The sequence below is a fragment of the Natator depressus genome, chromosome 7, assembly GCF_965152275.1.
Source record: "Natator depressus isolate rNatDep1 chromosome 7, rNatDep2.hap1, whole genome shotgun sequence".
Taxonomy (NCBI): Eukaryota; Metazoa; Chordata; order Testudines; family Cheloniidae; genus Natator; species Natator depressus.
The window spans coordinates 83483558-83498565 of record NC_134240.1 but is presented as its reverse complement, the minus strand read 5'-3'; the positions used below and the strand labels follow the sequence as shown (position 1 = coordinate 83498565).

At 42.6% G+C, this 15008-nt stretch overlaps 1 protein-coding gene across 1 annotated transcript in view; it reads left to right on the top strand.

Annotated features, from left to right (window-relative positions):
• ADAMTS14 (ADAM metallopeptidase with thrombospondin type 1 motif 14) overlaps nucleotides 1-15008 on the top strand; it is a 99656-nt gene that overhangs the window by 62516 nt on the left and 22132 nt on the right. The window contains exons 7-10 of the mRNA XM_074958940.1: nucleotides 8303-8408; nucleotides 10312-10455; nucleotides 11915-12047; nucleotides 12735-12848. Of these exons, the coding sequence (XP_074815041.1) occupies nucleotides 8303-8408; nucleotides 10312-10455; nucleotides 11915-12047; nucleotides 12735-12848 (497 nt within the window). The remainder of the gene's footprint in view (nucleotides 1-8302; nucleotides 8409-10311; nucleotides 10456-11914; nucleotides 12048-12734; nucleotides 12849-15008) is intronic.

Genomic DNA, 15008 nt, shown 5'->3' with positions numbered 1-15008 from the left:
CCCAACTAGGACTATGTTGGGCATTAGACACTTACCTATCAATAATGTCCCAGGTACTGCACAAAAACCCAAACCAAAACAAAACAACAACAATGTAAAGAAAGCATAAAACTTAAGCTTTGCTCATTGTGCCCAGTGGGAGGACCTCTGCACACAAAATATTTTAAAACCTGGTTTTAAAAGGGCCAGTTCCTTGGTCACCATAGAGCTGAGAATGGGAACATTCCATGAACCCAAAAAAGCCTTCTTCCCTTGCACTTCCTGTGCTCCTGTTGGTCCTCTGACCTTAGAGGCTGAGCTTATACTGTGCATAGGAACGCAAAAGCTCAGATATCAGTGAATTTGATGAAGCGCCTTCCAGCATTTCGTTTTCATTTTGAAAAATTAGTGTCTGTGGCAGGGTTTCTGTGGCCATATGAGGGTTAATTCCTTTCTTTGTCTTAGCAGGTTCCATTTTTTTGAATACCATCATCTTCAAAGGACTAGTTCCAGACTTCCTTCTACTCATTCCCTCTGTGGTGACAATGTCTGAGATTTTTGATGGAGATAATGAAACACATCAGTAACTGGAACATTGCATAAAAACACATTCATTTTTGGTTTGAGTCATTCTGGTATGTGTGGGAAGGATGAGGAATAGGAAAAGAATCCTGAGCTAGCCTCTGTTAGCTCTTCCAAGAATCAGTCTTTAGCTGATCACAGGTCCACCCTTGCTCTTCATCCACACAAGAGACTGCAGAACCTGCCAAGCCCATAGAACTCTATTCCAAAGCAGAGTGCTTTAGTCTAGCACATAGTGCAAACTAACAAACAATAGGATCTGTGTGCTTAACTGACAGATTTCACATTGGAATAGCTCCTCTTAATTTCCTAGGACCAGTGAATTCAAAGATTAATTGCAGTAGACATCCATAGTCATTCAGTTCTTCACACAGTATTTTTGAGTGAGCGGATGGGTGCCAGAATGCAGCAGCATAGCTGGCTCAAATTTCAGGGAACAGCACTGAGCCACCGACCTCAGAGACTAGAACCATAGCATGGGGAAGTCCAACCCAATAAAACAAATTACAGGTGTCTGAATTAGCCTAAATATGTGGACTATGTGGCCATCCAACATCTTGAGAGATGAAAGGAAAGATGGCAAAGTCAGTTAGTCAACAGTGCTTAACAGTAGTGTGGGAGAAGAGCGCATTGCATGAACGGCACACCTTCCCACAGTGGCTACAGATCCATTCACCAGTTGGAGGCTGGAGCACACTCTGCTTCCCGGCATGCCTGCAGGCCTCAGGCTGGGCTTTCTTATGGCTCTCCATGATGACTGCATGAGCCTTGACCTGGCTTCTGTAGACTGAGCAGTGGGCAGGGTTCTCCCAGTTGTCAGTGGGAATGCTGAATTTCTTGAGGCCTTGCTTGACCTTGTCGCTATATCAAAGTTTTGGCCTTCCTCTGCATCGTGAGTAGTTCTTGAGTTGGCCATAGAGCACAGATTTTGGCAGATGATCTTGAGGCATATGTTCCACATGTCCCAGCCAGTGAAGTCTGTGAGTGTCCAGCATAGTCTGCATAGACCGTAGGCCGGTTCTCTCAAGGATCTCGTAGTTAGTGATCTGTTGGTCCCAAGTGACTTCAAGGATTTTTCTGAGACAGCGAAGGTGGAAGCTGTTCAATCTCTGCTCCTGTTCAGAGTATGTGATCCAGTTTTCACAGCCGTAAAGGAAGGTACTGAGGACACAACCCTGATAAACAGACAAGTTGTTCTTGCCTGTCTGTCAGGATGGTTACCATCTTTCGCTTTCAGGTTTGCAGTCTTTTTACAAATTGAACCAAGTGCCTCTTTGATTCCATCATAGGTACCACGAATGTCCCCTCTTTCTAAGCAGGTCTGAATTTTTTTGCACAGGTCTTGCTAATACTTCTGGGCACATTCTCTGGTGGCTTTCTGGACCACAGCCGTAGCCTCTTTAAGCGTAAGAGTTCTGGACCTAGTAGAGTTGAAGTAAAGTTAAGCGATCTTGCTTCTTCTTTTCCATGAGTGGGAGCAGCAGATGTTCAGACACGGTGAACCAGTCAGGTTGTTTTTCCTTTGTTATTCCAAAGACATCCTTGGCAGTAGCTAGTGTCTTATTCTTGAAATTGTCCCACAAGGTGTCAGAATCAGGGGAATCAAGTTGATCATATTCAGAAACACACTCAAGCGCACATTGAAACTGAAGAAAAAAATGAATGTTTACACTGAAACAAAATAAGATTCCCTCCCTCCCCCTATAGCATGTACACAGTGAAGCCACTATAGTTAAGGTTGCAAACTGTGTCCATTATAGCATTCTGTTTTCCTATGCCCATAATTTTCCAAAACATTAATCTATTGGTTTGAAATTTTCCGTGCCTGGTCTTTGCCTGAACATAGGAATTATAATAATGGGTTAGACTAATGGTTCATCTAGCTGGTAGCTTCCTCTGCAGTGATCAGCACCAGATATGCCACAGGAAGGAGTAAACCCTCAATAATGGGCAATAATTTGATAACAGGCAGTTGCTGGAGGAAGTTTCTTGCTAAATCCAGTTAGTGGTTAGCAAGTGTTTGGAAACACGAACATTTATGTTACTGAATATTTTGTAATGCTAGCTATGATAACTTAGGACATTTTTATTATCCATATAAATATCTCCTCATCTTTTGCATCCTACTGTGCTTTTTGCCTCAGTAAAACCTTTTGCCAGTGAGGCTCACAGGTTAAGTATTTTTTGAGTAATTTTTTTATCATTTTCAAATGGATTGTCCTTTTAATTCATTGGGTACCGTCCTTCATTGGTGGTCTTCTGTTTTGAGAGAGTAAATTGACCTTCCTTATACCATTCAGTATTGGACTCTAAACAAAATCTATTCAATCTCTCCTCAAATAGAAAAACTTTCCATGGGTCTAATCATTTTTGTTGCACCCTCTCGGGACCATTTCTATATATTTATTTAAAAGGTTTGGCCAGAACTGAACACAGTATTTAAGGTGTGGCCCATACAATGGGATTCTTGTACTCTCAGCATTTCTCTCTGTCTTTTTCTTGATTCAGCCTGTTACATCTTGCTTGCCATTTTGACCACCACCTCACCTAGAGCAGATGATTTCGTTAAGCTCTCAAAAATTGTGCATCGGTCTTTTTCTGAAGATAATATTTTTTTGTCTGAAAGTTTGAGTTTGAATAAAGTCCCTTTAGCCATGTGAGTTTGGAGAGGGTGAACGCAGATTTTCCATGTTAAAAAATTCTCACCATACTTGTTCAAAGAGAAGGCTACATTTTTAAGAACTTGACTTGGGTTGGTTTGAAAAAAAAGAAAAATGGTATTTTAAGAAACTTATGATCCTTTGAAAATTCCAGAGTAAGCAGGCTCTATAGAAAATATACATTCTGTTTCTAAGGACAATTGGCTGAATGTCAGAAAAAATATTCAAACAAATTAGTCACTTAAAATTGCTGGGTTTTTTAGCAAACAATTTAATTGATAAGTAGTATTTCACCGGTTACTGAGCTGGTTGAATATCATTAAAAATTATTTGTTGAAAACTGACAAAATTGCCAAATAACATATTCACCAAATAGTACTCAATCCAGTCTCTCAATAAACATACACATAACATGGCACATACTGTGTGTGCGCACGCATCTCAGAAGGTCCACACTATTGAGCTCGAGTCAGAGGCAGCTACCAGAGTTGGCCATTGCACCCTGAGGGCGCATAAATAGGAATGATTGAAAGTCAGGAGTAGTCATTTGATTGACTGGTGCCTATTTGTACCATTATTGAACTCTCCTTAAGGAATGATTAGGAATCAGCTGTTTGGGAGACTGCTGCATACTTGCTAGCTATATGCCCCCTTGTTGTCCTCCTGAAGTGTGTTTGTGTTGTTTGTACCAGTCAAAACCCCAGTAGCTCCTGTCCTGCTCCCCATCTTCCACTATTTGATTTCTCTTTAATGGCCTGGGGATTGTATTGCAGTAATGCTAGTGTGCCCAGCAGTATGGTCATAACTGGCTGTATCTGACCCAGCACAGCCCAATAAGACAACATGGTCTCTTGTCGTTCCTCCCTCCTCTCCTCTTCCCTAGTCTCTTCTGGGCTCCATGTGGCTCAGTCTTTGAGCTGCCTCCTTCAGACTATTTCAGGGAGGCTTCTTTTTTCCCTGTCCCAAATCCCTGTTTAGCAGTGGCGGCTGCTAGGATACCAACCACGGAGCACCTAGAGGTGTATTACACCGTTGCCCTTGCCCCAAATATGTAGCTTCTATGACTCTCTCAGTCTGCATTTCCAGAAGGTCCCTGGAAGGGCCCTGTTTATTTACCTCCTTAAGATCCCTATTTACAAACATGACTCTCATGGCTGGAACCCCAATCCATTGTCTCTGTAGGAGCCTAGAAGTCATGTCTTGTCCAGTTCCGTGTATGCCCAGTTGACTACCTTACTTGTGACGGACCATTACTATGGGAACACTGGAACATAGCTGCTGGTCTTGGAAACTCCTTGTAGCATGAGGTAAACACACAGACAGAGAGCACAAGTGTAAAGAATTACACAACGATTTAATTGAACTCCTTTTTTCTTAACAACTGCCTTTACTGCAGGCATTCAGTCCTATCAGGGTGGCCATGGAGTCAACTACTAATGTCTTCCGGACCTTCATTTGGGAGGAGTCCTCAGGAAACTGTTCACTTTTGCGGTATTTTATCATCCTTGGCCAGCTGTACAAAGTGCCGATCCACTCATCCATTGTTTATGAATTAGATTCAGTTCCACTCACATCCTTCCCACTCCACCTTGTTCCAGAGTAATTAATATTGGTTGTTCTACCACTACTGGGTTTCTGGGGAACAAATGGCCTGGAAGATACATAGTACAGAGAAGTCACTGCAGTCACAAGCTTCCTGGAAAAACGGCAGCATAGTGTCAATGTTCAAAATAGGGATTCCAGCCAGGGGGGAGGGAGTCTGTCAGGCTGAAACAGTCGTTAGAGCACAGCGCCACTCCTGTTAAGGTCAGCTGCATTGATTTATTTGCTAGCACTGATCATTGATTGATTTTAGTGGGAACAAATTTGGGCCAAAATGACTAAACATGGAAGCTACAGTAACTTAGAGATCACAGTATTAAATCTGGCACTGAGAGTTTTGACAGTGTGTCTGTGCACATTTCCGGACTTTTCAGTGCCACTGCAGCAAGCTCATGTGCTTTAAAATGCCAACTTTTCAGGATAGACCAAGAATCAGTTTCCAGAGCGTGGGAATGAGATGGGCAGCGGCATGGAAAGCAGACATAGGGACAGGCTCCCAGAGTTCAGGGGGGTTCTTAGCTGACTGCTTGCCCATGCACAGAGACTTTCCCTGTGCCCATCCTCTGGAATGCAGACTCTTCTGTGCTGACAGATCACTGTGAGGCAAGCAGCATCAGGCTATGACGTTATGCCAAGGGTGTTGAACCCAGACTTTCATATGTTTGAGTTCCTTTGTCACATGTGAATGGGATTGATTCTGATGGGTTCAGATTTCCACCTGAACTATTCTTACAGTTCTAATTATCCTCTCTTTTATCCTAATTATCCCAGAGAACATGGGTGTTTGTGAGAATATGGTCACCAAACTCCCATCTCCTGCTGATTAGTAGCAGCTCAGCTCCATAAATAATTCATTTAGACTTCCTTTAATATCTTTACTATCCAAAAATCCCTGATGACAAAGTGGCACAGCATGATCTGGCCCCACTTTTACTAAACCTCTGTAGAACTTATAAGCCTTTCCTTCATTAGCTGCCTTTCCCTGGATCCCAAAAAGGGTCTTTTAAAAGCCATATATTTCAGAGTTCATTCGAGAAGGTGGCAAAGCTTGAATTTGAATTTGGCAGAAATGAAGTATGAAACCACCCTTCCCCACAAGATTGAAAAATGGGACATCACTGAATCTGCTACGCCATGCACAGCTGACCCACTGCACATGACTTGATCGAAGGATAGTGTACTGGGTAGATGCATATCCTTCCCTGCTCTCTGATCCTATCTCAGTTCCTTGTGAACATTTGTCCACGTCCTATGAGCCACATAATTCTGCATTTTTGTAATCTCTGGTCTGGAGAGCACCGGGATGTGTATAGTAGAGATCTGCAGGTCAGGATGGAAGTGCAGCATTCACACAGCTATAGGAGAGTTCAGGGGTGTTGCAGCTTAGCACAGAGGTGCATTGACAAGGCTGCTTGTGTAACCTTGCACATTAGTACACATTATGCTTACCTCTCATCCATTCCCTTTCATTAGCCCCCAAATTCACCCTCCAAAGGAACTGCTGCCCTGGCTGGGGTGCTTTTTCTATGGCATGTTTTATATCGAATTTCTTCAGAGCAATGAGAACCATCAGCTGCATTGGGTGCTCATGGCCCGTGGCGCAGAAGGTGGCAGCCACCAATATTGACATAAAAAGAAAAGGAGTACTTGGTGCCACAAGTACTCCTTTTCTTTTTGCGAATACAGACTAACACGGCTGTTACTCTGAAACCTGTCAATATTGACATAGAATCTGTACATTCGTCTGCTGCCTGTAGGAGGAGATGGGGTTAAATTGAACAGTGGTGCCATTCTGCACATGCAGTCTGGTTAGTCAAGATGCATTACCATTATGGAATGGAAAATATTAGGAATGTTTGGGTATGTAAGTGTAATATTAGCCTGTTCTTGGCACAGGCAACCAAGATGACCTCACTAGAAACCATGTCCATGTCCCAGTGGGTACTCACCAGTTGAGGTATTTGGTCAACTCCTTGGCTTAGGTTTCTTTCTTGGTAGTGTTTGTTTTCCCCTCTTGTCACCTACCTGACACGTTGCCCTCTTAGTTTTGCCTGCTGTGGCGCTGCTCCAGATACTATCACTCACTGCTGAATAACTAGTGCAAATTAAATCAACTTGTGAGAGGGACGGGGGAGAACTTCCCGCACATCCTTGATCAGTTCTCTCCATTTGCTCATTGCCCCAAAAGAGCCTGAAATGCCAGGGAGCATTCCAGGTTCAGAGGGATTTTTTTTTTTATTTAGTGCTGATGAAAGTTGCCACAGAGACTATCCCTTGTATATCCATTGCGCTGACAGCTGCAGCGTACAGGCTGCTCCACACCACCCATCTCCTTGACCTGGAAAACTGTGAAGGTAGATTGGCTTCCAGGCTGATTAAGTTTTTGTCTGATGAGATTGTCAGTTGGTGTCCACCTCTCTATTATAAACTGGGCTGAGACTGCCAGTCCGTTTCACATAGGCCAGTAGTTCTCAACCAGGGCTACACATACTCCTGGGGGTATGCAGAGGTCCTCTAGGGGGTATATCAACTCATCTAGATATTTGCCTAGTTTTACAATAGGCTACATAAAATGCACTAGTGAAGTCAGTACAAACTAAATGACTTGTTTATACTGCTCTATATACTATACACCGAAATGTAAGTACAATATTTATATTCCAACTGATTTATTTTATAATTATATGGTAAAAATGAGAAAGTACACCATTTTTCAGTAACAGTGTGCTGTGACCCTTTTGTATTTTTATGTCTGATTTTGTAAGCAAGTCGTTTTTAAGTGAGGTGAAACTTGACAAATCAGACTCCTGGAAGGGGTACAGTAGTTTGCAAAGGTTGAGAGCCACTGACATACGCTATCAAACAGCCATCAGATGATTACAGTTTTCGGGACTGTGGATTGGACCAGAGTCGAAACAGCAATCTCAGGGTGAAAGACTCTGTAACCCATGAGCAATCCCTTCTGCCACCTAGTGCAACAAGCTTCTGAGGAAAATTACAGAGGAAACTACTATGAGATTAATCTGAGAAGGAGCTGGCAAGTCAGATGTGCAGTCAGAGATGCGAATAGGTGCAGAAAGGGGCGAGGAGGCTGTCAAATATGTTTTCAATCCATCTGAACAGGTGGCCATTGGATTATAGCAGTTGCTGGTGCATTTGTTTAAGATATGGACAATATTTGCTGTTCCCTTAGTGTGAGAATGAGCCAGGAATGAATGCAACACAGTTATTGCAGGTGGCAAGGCAATGTTCAAACAGTGTGTAATTCTAATACCCTCCAAGCCCGTTTCCCTCCATGAGATATGAGCTGGTGGAACATCTGATAGGCTTCATTTATATTCCCAGGCAGCTGTGGATTCCGTGTCCCTCAGCAGGGAGCTGGGCATGAAATACATTTGGAATGGCTCTAGCTTGTGGTTTTTCCCTTCTCATGAACCACCCACCTCCTTTCTCTTGCTTTGTCTTCTGTCTTGCTCCAGGTTATGCTCCCGTCACTGGTATGTGCCACCCTCTACGCAGTTGTACTCTCAACCACGAAGATGGATTCTCCTCAGCATTCGTGGTTGCCCACGAGACCGGCCATGTGTAAGTCATTGGAAGAGACAGTTGGACATTTTATCTTTTTTTTTCTTCATCGTTGCATGGTAGTTCAGCAGGGTGTTTAGTCCCCCAGGCTCAGCATTGCTGTATGCAGTGGACTTGCTGACGTATGAGAAATTGTGATGTGATGAAATAATGGCCCTCCAAGTTACTGACATGGCTGCTAAAACGGGCAAATACAGGAGTGAATAAATCTCTTTGTAGTATAGTAAGTCTAGTGAGCAACTCAAAGGCAATCTCTGCCTTAGAGTTTACAGTCTACATATCTGCACATCTTAGAATCTGTCACCTTGGTACCAGAATGAATCTGGAAATTGAATGTCTTTGGATGTTGTGTTTTGTTTCTAAACGTGAATTGTAGGTGGAGGTGCCGTAAAGTGGGCAGAAACATAAAATTTCACCTACTACTCATGTATAGATATAAACTATAACCTCCAAAGTCCTTTAATTACCAGACACATTCTGGTATGTACAAGTGCCCCCAGGTTGTCTGCCTGCTTCTCCTGTGAGTACAACAGCCTCTCAGTCGGGAACAGAGTGATTCAAGGGGCTGTAAGAGGGAATAATGGGATGGAATCAAGAATAGCAATATTTGGTGTGTACAGAAGGAAATATTTCCAAAAGTGAGAAACAGTAGGCTCTGAACAAAGTGATAGAAAGCCCTATTGCTTGAATAATTTCAAACTAGACTGGACAAACATTCTGAAAATAATATTGTAGTGAGCGATCTTGATATGAATAGACCTCTTCCATCTCGTTTCTGTTATTCTGTTCTCCTCAGCAATGCTAATGGGAGTATGTATATGTATTCAGTGGCAAAAAAAACCCAACCTACATTAATGCAGAGTTAAGGTTGCTTGGTGGTATGTCATCTTGCAGAATGCTAATTTGAGCAAAACTCAAAACTTCTGAAAACCAGGAAATGCAGTCTTTCAGCAATGCGCCAGTGTGCCCTGTTAACACACATATCTTTACTTTATCAACCCCAGAAATGTACAATCTCTTCACCTCCTTTTATATATCCATTCAGTGTCTCTCACGGGATTCCATCTAGCACTATTAGAGAATAAAATTAAAAAAAAAAAAAAAAGAATATCCGTGCCACTTACCCTCTGTTCCCCTGGACATGGCAGTAGCCAATGGGAATTGTTTACATACACTCCAGCTGCAGTCAATGTGTTAAGTTTCATGGGCAATCTTAACTTTGCATTTTCTGGTTTTCAGTTATTTGAGTTTTTCTCAAGTCAGCATTCTGAAGTTCCTCTAAAGAAAAAATGCCCAAACTGAAGCCCACAGGCCAAATGTGACCAATAAAGTTCTGCAACAAGGTCTGTGCCTGTGCCCACGTTTAAAATTGGTGTGCAGCAGGCAGACAGTACATGTTCCATCAAAAAAGACTCCTTATTTAACTCAGAAGGGACTGTTAGGATCAAAATGGAGCATTATCTGCTAGGACCTGTAGTGTCTGCAATCCTTGAATTTCTAGTACATCACTACTCAGGATCTCAGCTGTGAAAAATTTAGAAGCCTCTTCTATAAGTTCCTGTCTTGGACAAAGACTTTTCTTATGCCCCTGAGTTGAGCCTGAGCCATATCCTAGAGGCCGGCTCTTAGTTCTAATAGCCATAGCTGGTAAGTTCAGTTCCTTGCATTTTATTCCTGCTCTGTCTCTGTGCAGACCAGCACTCTTACTGGTGCAGGAATCGCATGGAATGCTGGAAAAGTCGCAACTATTGGTTCAACCAGTGGAAGAGATGCAGTGAATATGCCTCCTTCCTCATCCAGTTAAATAGAGGCTTTTACAGGAAATGTCCTTATCCAAAATGCTACTGATAACTGTCTATCTGGCATGTCCCTTTGGAACACAACTCACCAGCTTTTTTAACAGGTTAGGTATGGAACATGATGGCCAGGGGAACCGGTGTGCAGATGAGACCAGCATGGGGAGCATTATGGCACCACTAGTGCAAGCTGCATTCCACCGTTACCATTGGTCCCGATGCAGCAAGCAGGAGTTGAACCGATACATACAGTAGGTCAATTTCAACAACTATGATTTAGACTAGCTAGTCGATGTTTTTATTGTACAAATGAATGATTGCATGTATTTGTATGAACTAGCGTAGACATGGAAGAATGAGAGTGGAAGCATTCTTATTGCAAAGATACATTTGAATAAGGAAAGCAAAACCAAAAAGAATCTTGTGCAGCAGACACAATATAAACTTTCTCTTAGGGCCTTAACTCTGGTCTCTGAACCCCGACCTTGAAAGATAGTGCTTATTTTAGCTTCCCTGTTAATTCTCCCCTTCTTTTAGTTATATAATGAATTGCATTTATTTTGCATTTATTGATCTGTTAATTTTGTGCTATGGACTGATGATCATTGCTGAATAGGCTCAGAACATACCATACTCAATACATGAAAAAACGTACTGGAGGGAGAGCCCCTGGGTCTCTCCAAAGATCATGTTCATATCTTCATTGAAAAATGTTTATGTGAAAGTGACTTTTGCTGAACTGACACTTCTGATCACCTGGGATAAGTCTAGCCATTCAGAAACACAGTAGAAAAATATGTGACCTCCTCCCGTGACTTGCCTTAACAAATCAGGTTCTTACTCAACGGACTGTGCAAATAGTAGCCTGAAAAAAGATGCAGATATCGCTGAAGCTGAGGTTCACAAAAATTTATGTACACACACACACACACACAGTCTCTCTCACACACACACTCTCACACAAAATTCAAGTGAATCATTGCTATTTTGAGGACACATCAAAGCTGATGTTAAGTAATTTTGCAGCTTGAGTTGAGCAGTTCACATGTTTCTACCTGCAATGCCCCTGCCTAGCCTTTAGACTGGCCAGTGTTTTGCATCTTGCAGAAAGTGTAACACCCCAGTAAGTTGGGCATTTGTTTGAAGTAAAATTTAAAAAGAATTACAGGAGGGACAGCTTTATAACCAGCTGAATCTAGCCAGGATTTGGTTTCATTTCAACCTTTTTATTTTGGGAAGGAGAAGTAGCAATAAATCCTGGACTGGAATCTTCTGACCACCTTGCATGTGTTGTGACTACAGCACCTATTGCTAACGTAGAGTTTTTCCTAGACGGTGACAGTTAGGCACCTGGTAGTGAACTTGCCGGTTCTTCACCCGAAGGGAGGAGTTGTCAGCGAGTGATGATGGACACCGCCAGAGCTGTTGTAGCAGAGACAAATTTTTTCTCGGAGGGTGCTGCTCCCAGCCTGTGAAGTGGCTTTGGTGGAGGCCATGCATCATCCTCTCCTAGCTGATGGAAAAATGCACATGGTGGTGGTGCCTATTGTAAGGGTTGTGGGGGAGGGTCAAGAAAGTAAAGATGTCTTAATACGGGAGGTCAGGGGAATAGATAGGTAAAATCACAAAACAATAAAGAAGAAAGGTGTGGGGAAAGAGTAGATTTTGCAACATTCAATGCAACTTTGTCTTGGCCTGATGTCATTGCAGTTCCTATGACTGCCTGCTAGACGATCCCTTTGAGCATGAATGGCCCAAGTTACCAGAGCTCCCGGGAATCAATTACTCTATGGATGAACAGTGCCGCTTTGACTTCGGTGTGGGTTACAAAACATGCACAGCTGTGAGTATTGCTCCTATTAATAGGGTCTGGATTTTTTCCCGTTCTCTGGCTGTAGAAGGAAAGGAAGTCCCACTCAGTGACAGAGTGCACTAAGGAGGCAGTGGGGGGGGGGTGTTGCATAGTACAACATCTTGGTTCTGTGGGCCAAGTGTGAAGTAGCCCTGGGTTTGGTAGCATCTTGCGATGTCTCTGGTCATTGTCTGGCGTGGTTTATTAGGCTTATTTAGCCTCCAAGAGGATTAGGGTGGAGGGACTGGCTCCAGTCTTTTCTGTTCCCTCCCGTTCACCAGATTGGATCAGAAGTGAGAGCACCCTGGAGGATGATTGCATCTTCTGTTGGCCCGATGGAAGAGCTGCAACAAATTTCTGGACTGGGGGTTAGAAAAGCGACTTCAAAACGAAGGAGCTAGGATTGTCCACATTCAGACTGTAGGAGAGGGAAGGGGTCCAAGTGGGTTGAAAACAGTTGTTTGAAACAAGAGGCACTCTCAGCTTCACTTCAAAACTAATTTCATGAAGTTGCTTCTGCCTTCCTGGGGTCTGAATCTCTGCAATGGGAACGGTTCAGAGTTCTTGACTCTACCTGCTCTCTCTCTTAATTGCTCATAATTTCAGGGTTGGGAGTGGATGAGGCGGTTAGACTATCTACCCATTACAATAACAGAAGGGCTCTTGTTTGCTTCACAGTTCAGAACCTTTGACCCTTGCAAGCAGCTGTGGTGCAGCCATCCAGATAACCCTTACTTCTGCAAAACGAAGAAAGGGCCCCCCTTGGATGGGACCGAATGTTCATCAGGCAAGGTACCTCCAGTAGTGGGCAGGATACAGACTGGATTCACTATTACTGGGAAATAGACATGACCCTCATCATAATGGTACATTCAAAAATGTACATGCACATACATGCTGAGGCATGCAAATGCACTGATACATGCACTGATATTTATTTATGCGTGCACAGACTGACTCATGCAGATCGAGGCATGTGCACACACTGAATGTACACTGTACTCCGTAAGAAAAGTGTTTGTAAGTCATATTTAAATTACAGGCCTGGGGAAAAGAGGAACTATAGTCTCATGCGTCTTGAAAAGCACATCTCTTTTTACATCCGCTCTGTACCATATGTTTTATTCAGAAAGATTGGAATGGCCCATTCCTTTAGAGACAACAGTGCGCCTTTGAGAGAAGTGTCCATGCTAAGCATTACTTTATTATAACTCACTCATAATCATTTCCACTTATGTGGCTTTCAACATTTTCCTCACTTAAAGGAGTACAGTTATTGTTGTTTTTTTCCCTAATTATCCAGTACATCTATGTTCAGACAAGGGCTTTTCTTCCTTACAGACCATCTGCTCCTGCTACTCTGTTCTAAAGTGAAGCCACACTGCTTGCTAACTTTGTGATGTTACAGTTAATGCCATGGTAACAGACTGTGATGTCATAAATTCAGGATTATGACTTCATCACAGGATCTGTCTACTTCAGGGTTTCCTATAATGTTCGTTACCACAGTATGCAAGTGCCAATGAGTCAGAAAAGCAACTGGAGCGTTGGACTCGATTTTTATTCAGACATGAAGTCCCAGAGGCAATGACAGCAGAAAACTTTGCATTTTGAAGAAGCTGCCCCCAAAACAGACTTATTTGAAGGGAAAATCTGGATATAAAATGCTTAGATGTTGTGGCATGAAACTTCCTATTCCATATCATGCCAACATTTGAGAATGAAATCTTGTCATAGTGGATGGACATGTTTAAAATAATGAACAATTTCTAATAACTTTAAAATAAGTCACAGTGATCTCACACAAGATGTTGACTTATTGAACAGCTTGTCCTTAAATGAGCCCTGTCTAGAACTTCTAAAATTAGGTTGTAAATGTGTGTGTGCACATTACATATAATGGTGGTGAAAGGTGCTGAGATTGAAACATCTGGAGACTGAAATCTGTGGTTTATCCACACAGCAGGCATAGCATGGGCAGCAGTGGCATCATCCTGCCAGTGTTTCTCAACCCTGATCACGAGCTGTCGCTTCTAGAGGTGAAAGATAGTTCAGTCTGCAGCCCTGTTCATTTCCCTTCCTCTCTCCTGTGGCTGTCAAAAAGGGGCTAGTTAATGCCAGTTGTGGTGGTGGTTTGGGACTATGAATTCTTGTCCACTGGGATCTGGACTGTGAAGACCAACCCATTTCAAAAAAGGACCTTGTAGAGACAGCTCCATATCTCTGCCTGGGTTGGATTTGAATTGGCTGACTAGATGTGAAAGCCTATGCAGTGTATCAAATTATTTGTTGTTATTACAGTAGCACCTACTGATCAGGGACCCATTGTGCGAGGTGCTGTACAGACACAGACTAAGAGACAGTCCCTGAGGAACTTAACAGTCTAAATAGAGAGGAAAGACAAAGGATTGCAGAGGAAACTGAGATGAAGTGACTCACCTAAGGTCATACAACTGTTTAGTGGCAGAGCTAGGAATATAGCCAAACCTGCTAGAATGCTTATTTGTTTTATTATCCATATTTTATTGCCTCCTAATATTCCTTTTCCTAGTGGTTGGGACCTTTTCAGTTTGGCAAATATTTTTGGACATGATTTGTCAAGAAGCAAGCCAACTTTTTTAGAAGTTACCAAATGCCTTCGAGATAAGGCAAGTCATAGAATCATAGAAGATTAGGATTGGAAGAGACCTCAGGAGGTCATCTAGTCCAAACCCCTGCTCAAAGCAGGACCAATCTCAATTAAATCATTCCAGCCAGTCATTTTTTATTCAAAATAACATTTTCCCCTTAAAGGATCAGATCCTGAAATTTATACTCCGTTTTTACTGTAGCAAAATTCCCACTGATTTCAACAAGAGTTTTGCCTGCAGAAGGGCCAAGGAAACGCTTTGGCTGAATATTCTTATTTGATATCCTATAGAACTCAAATGTAAAAATCCAGAAAATGTAGAA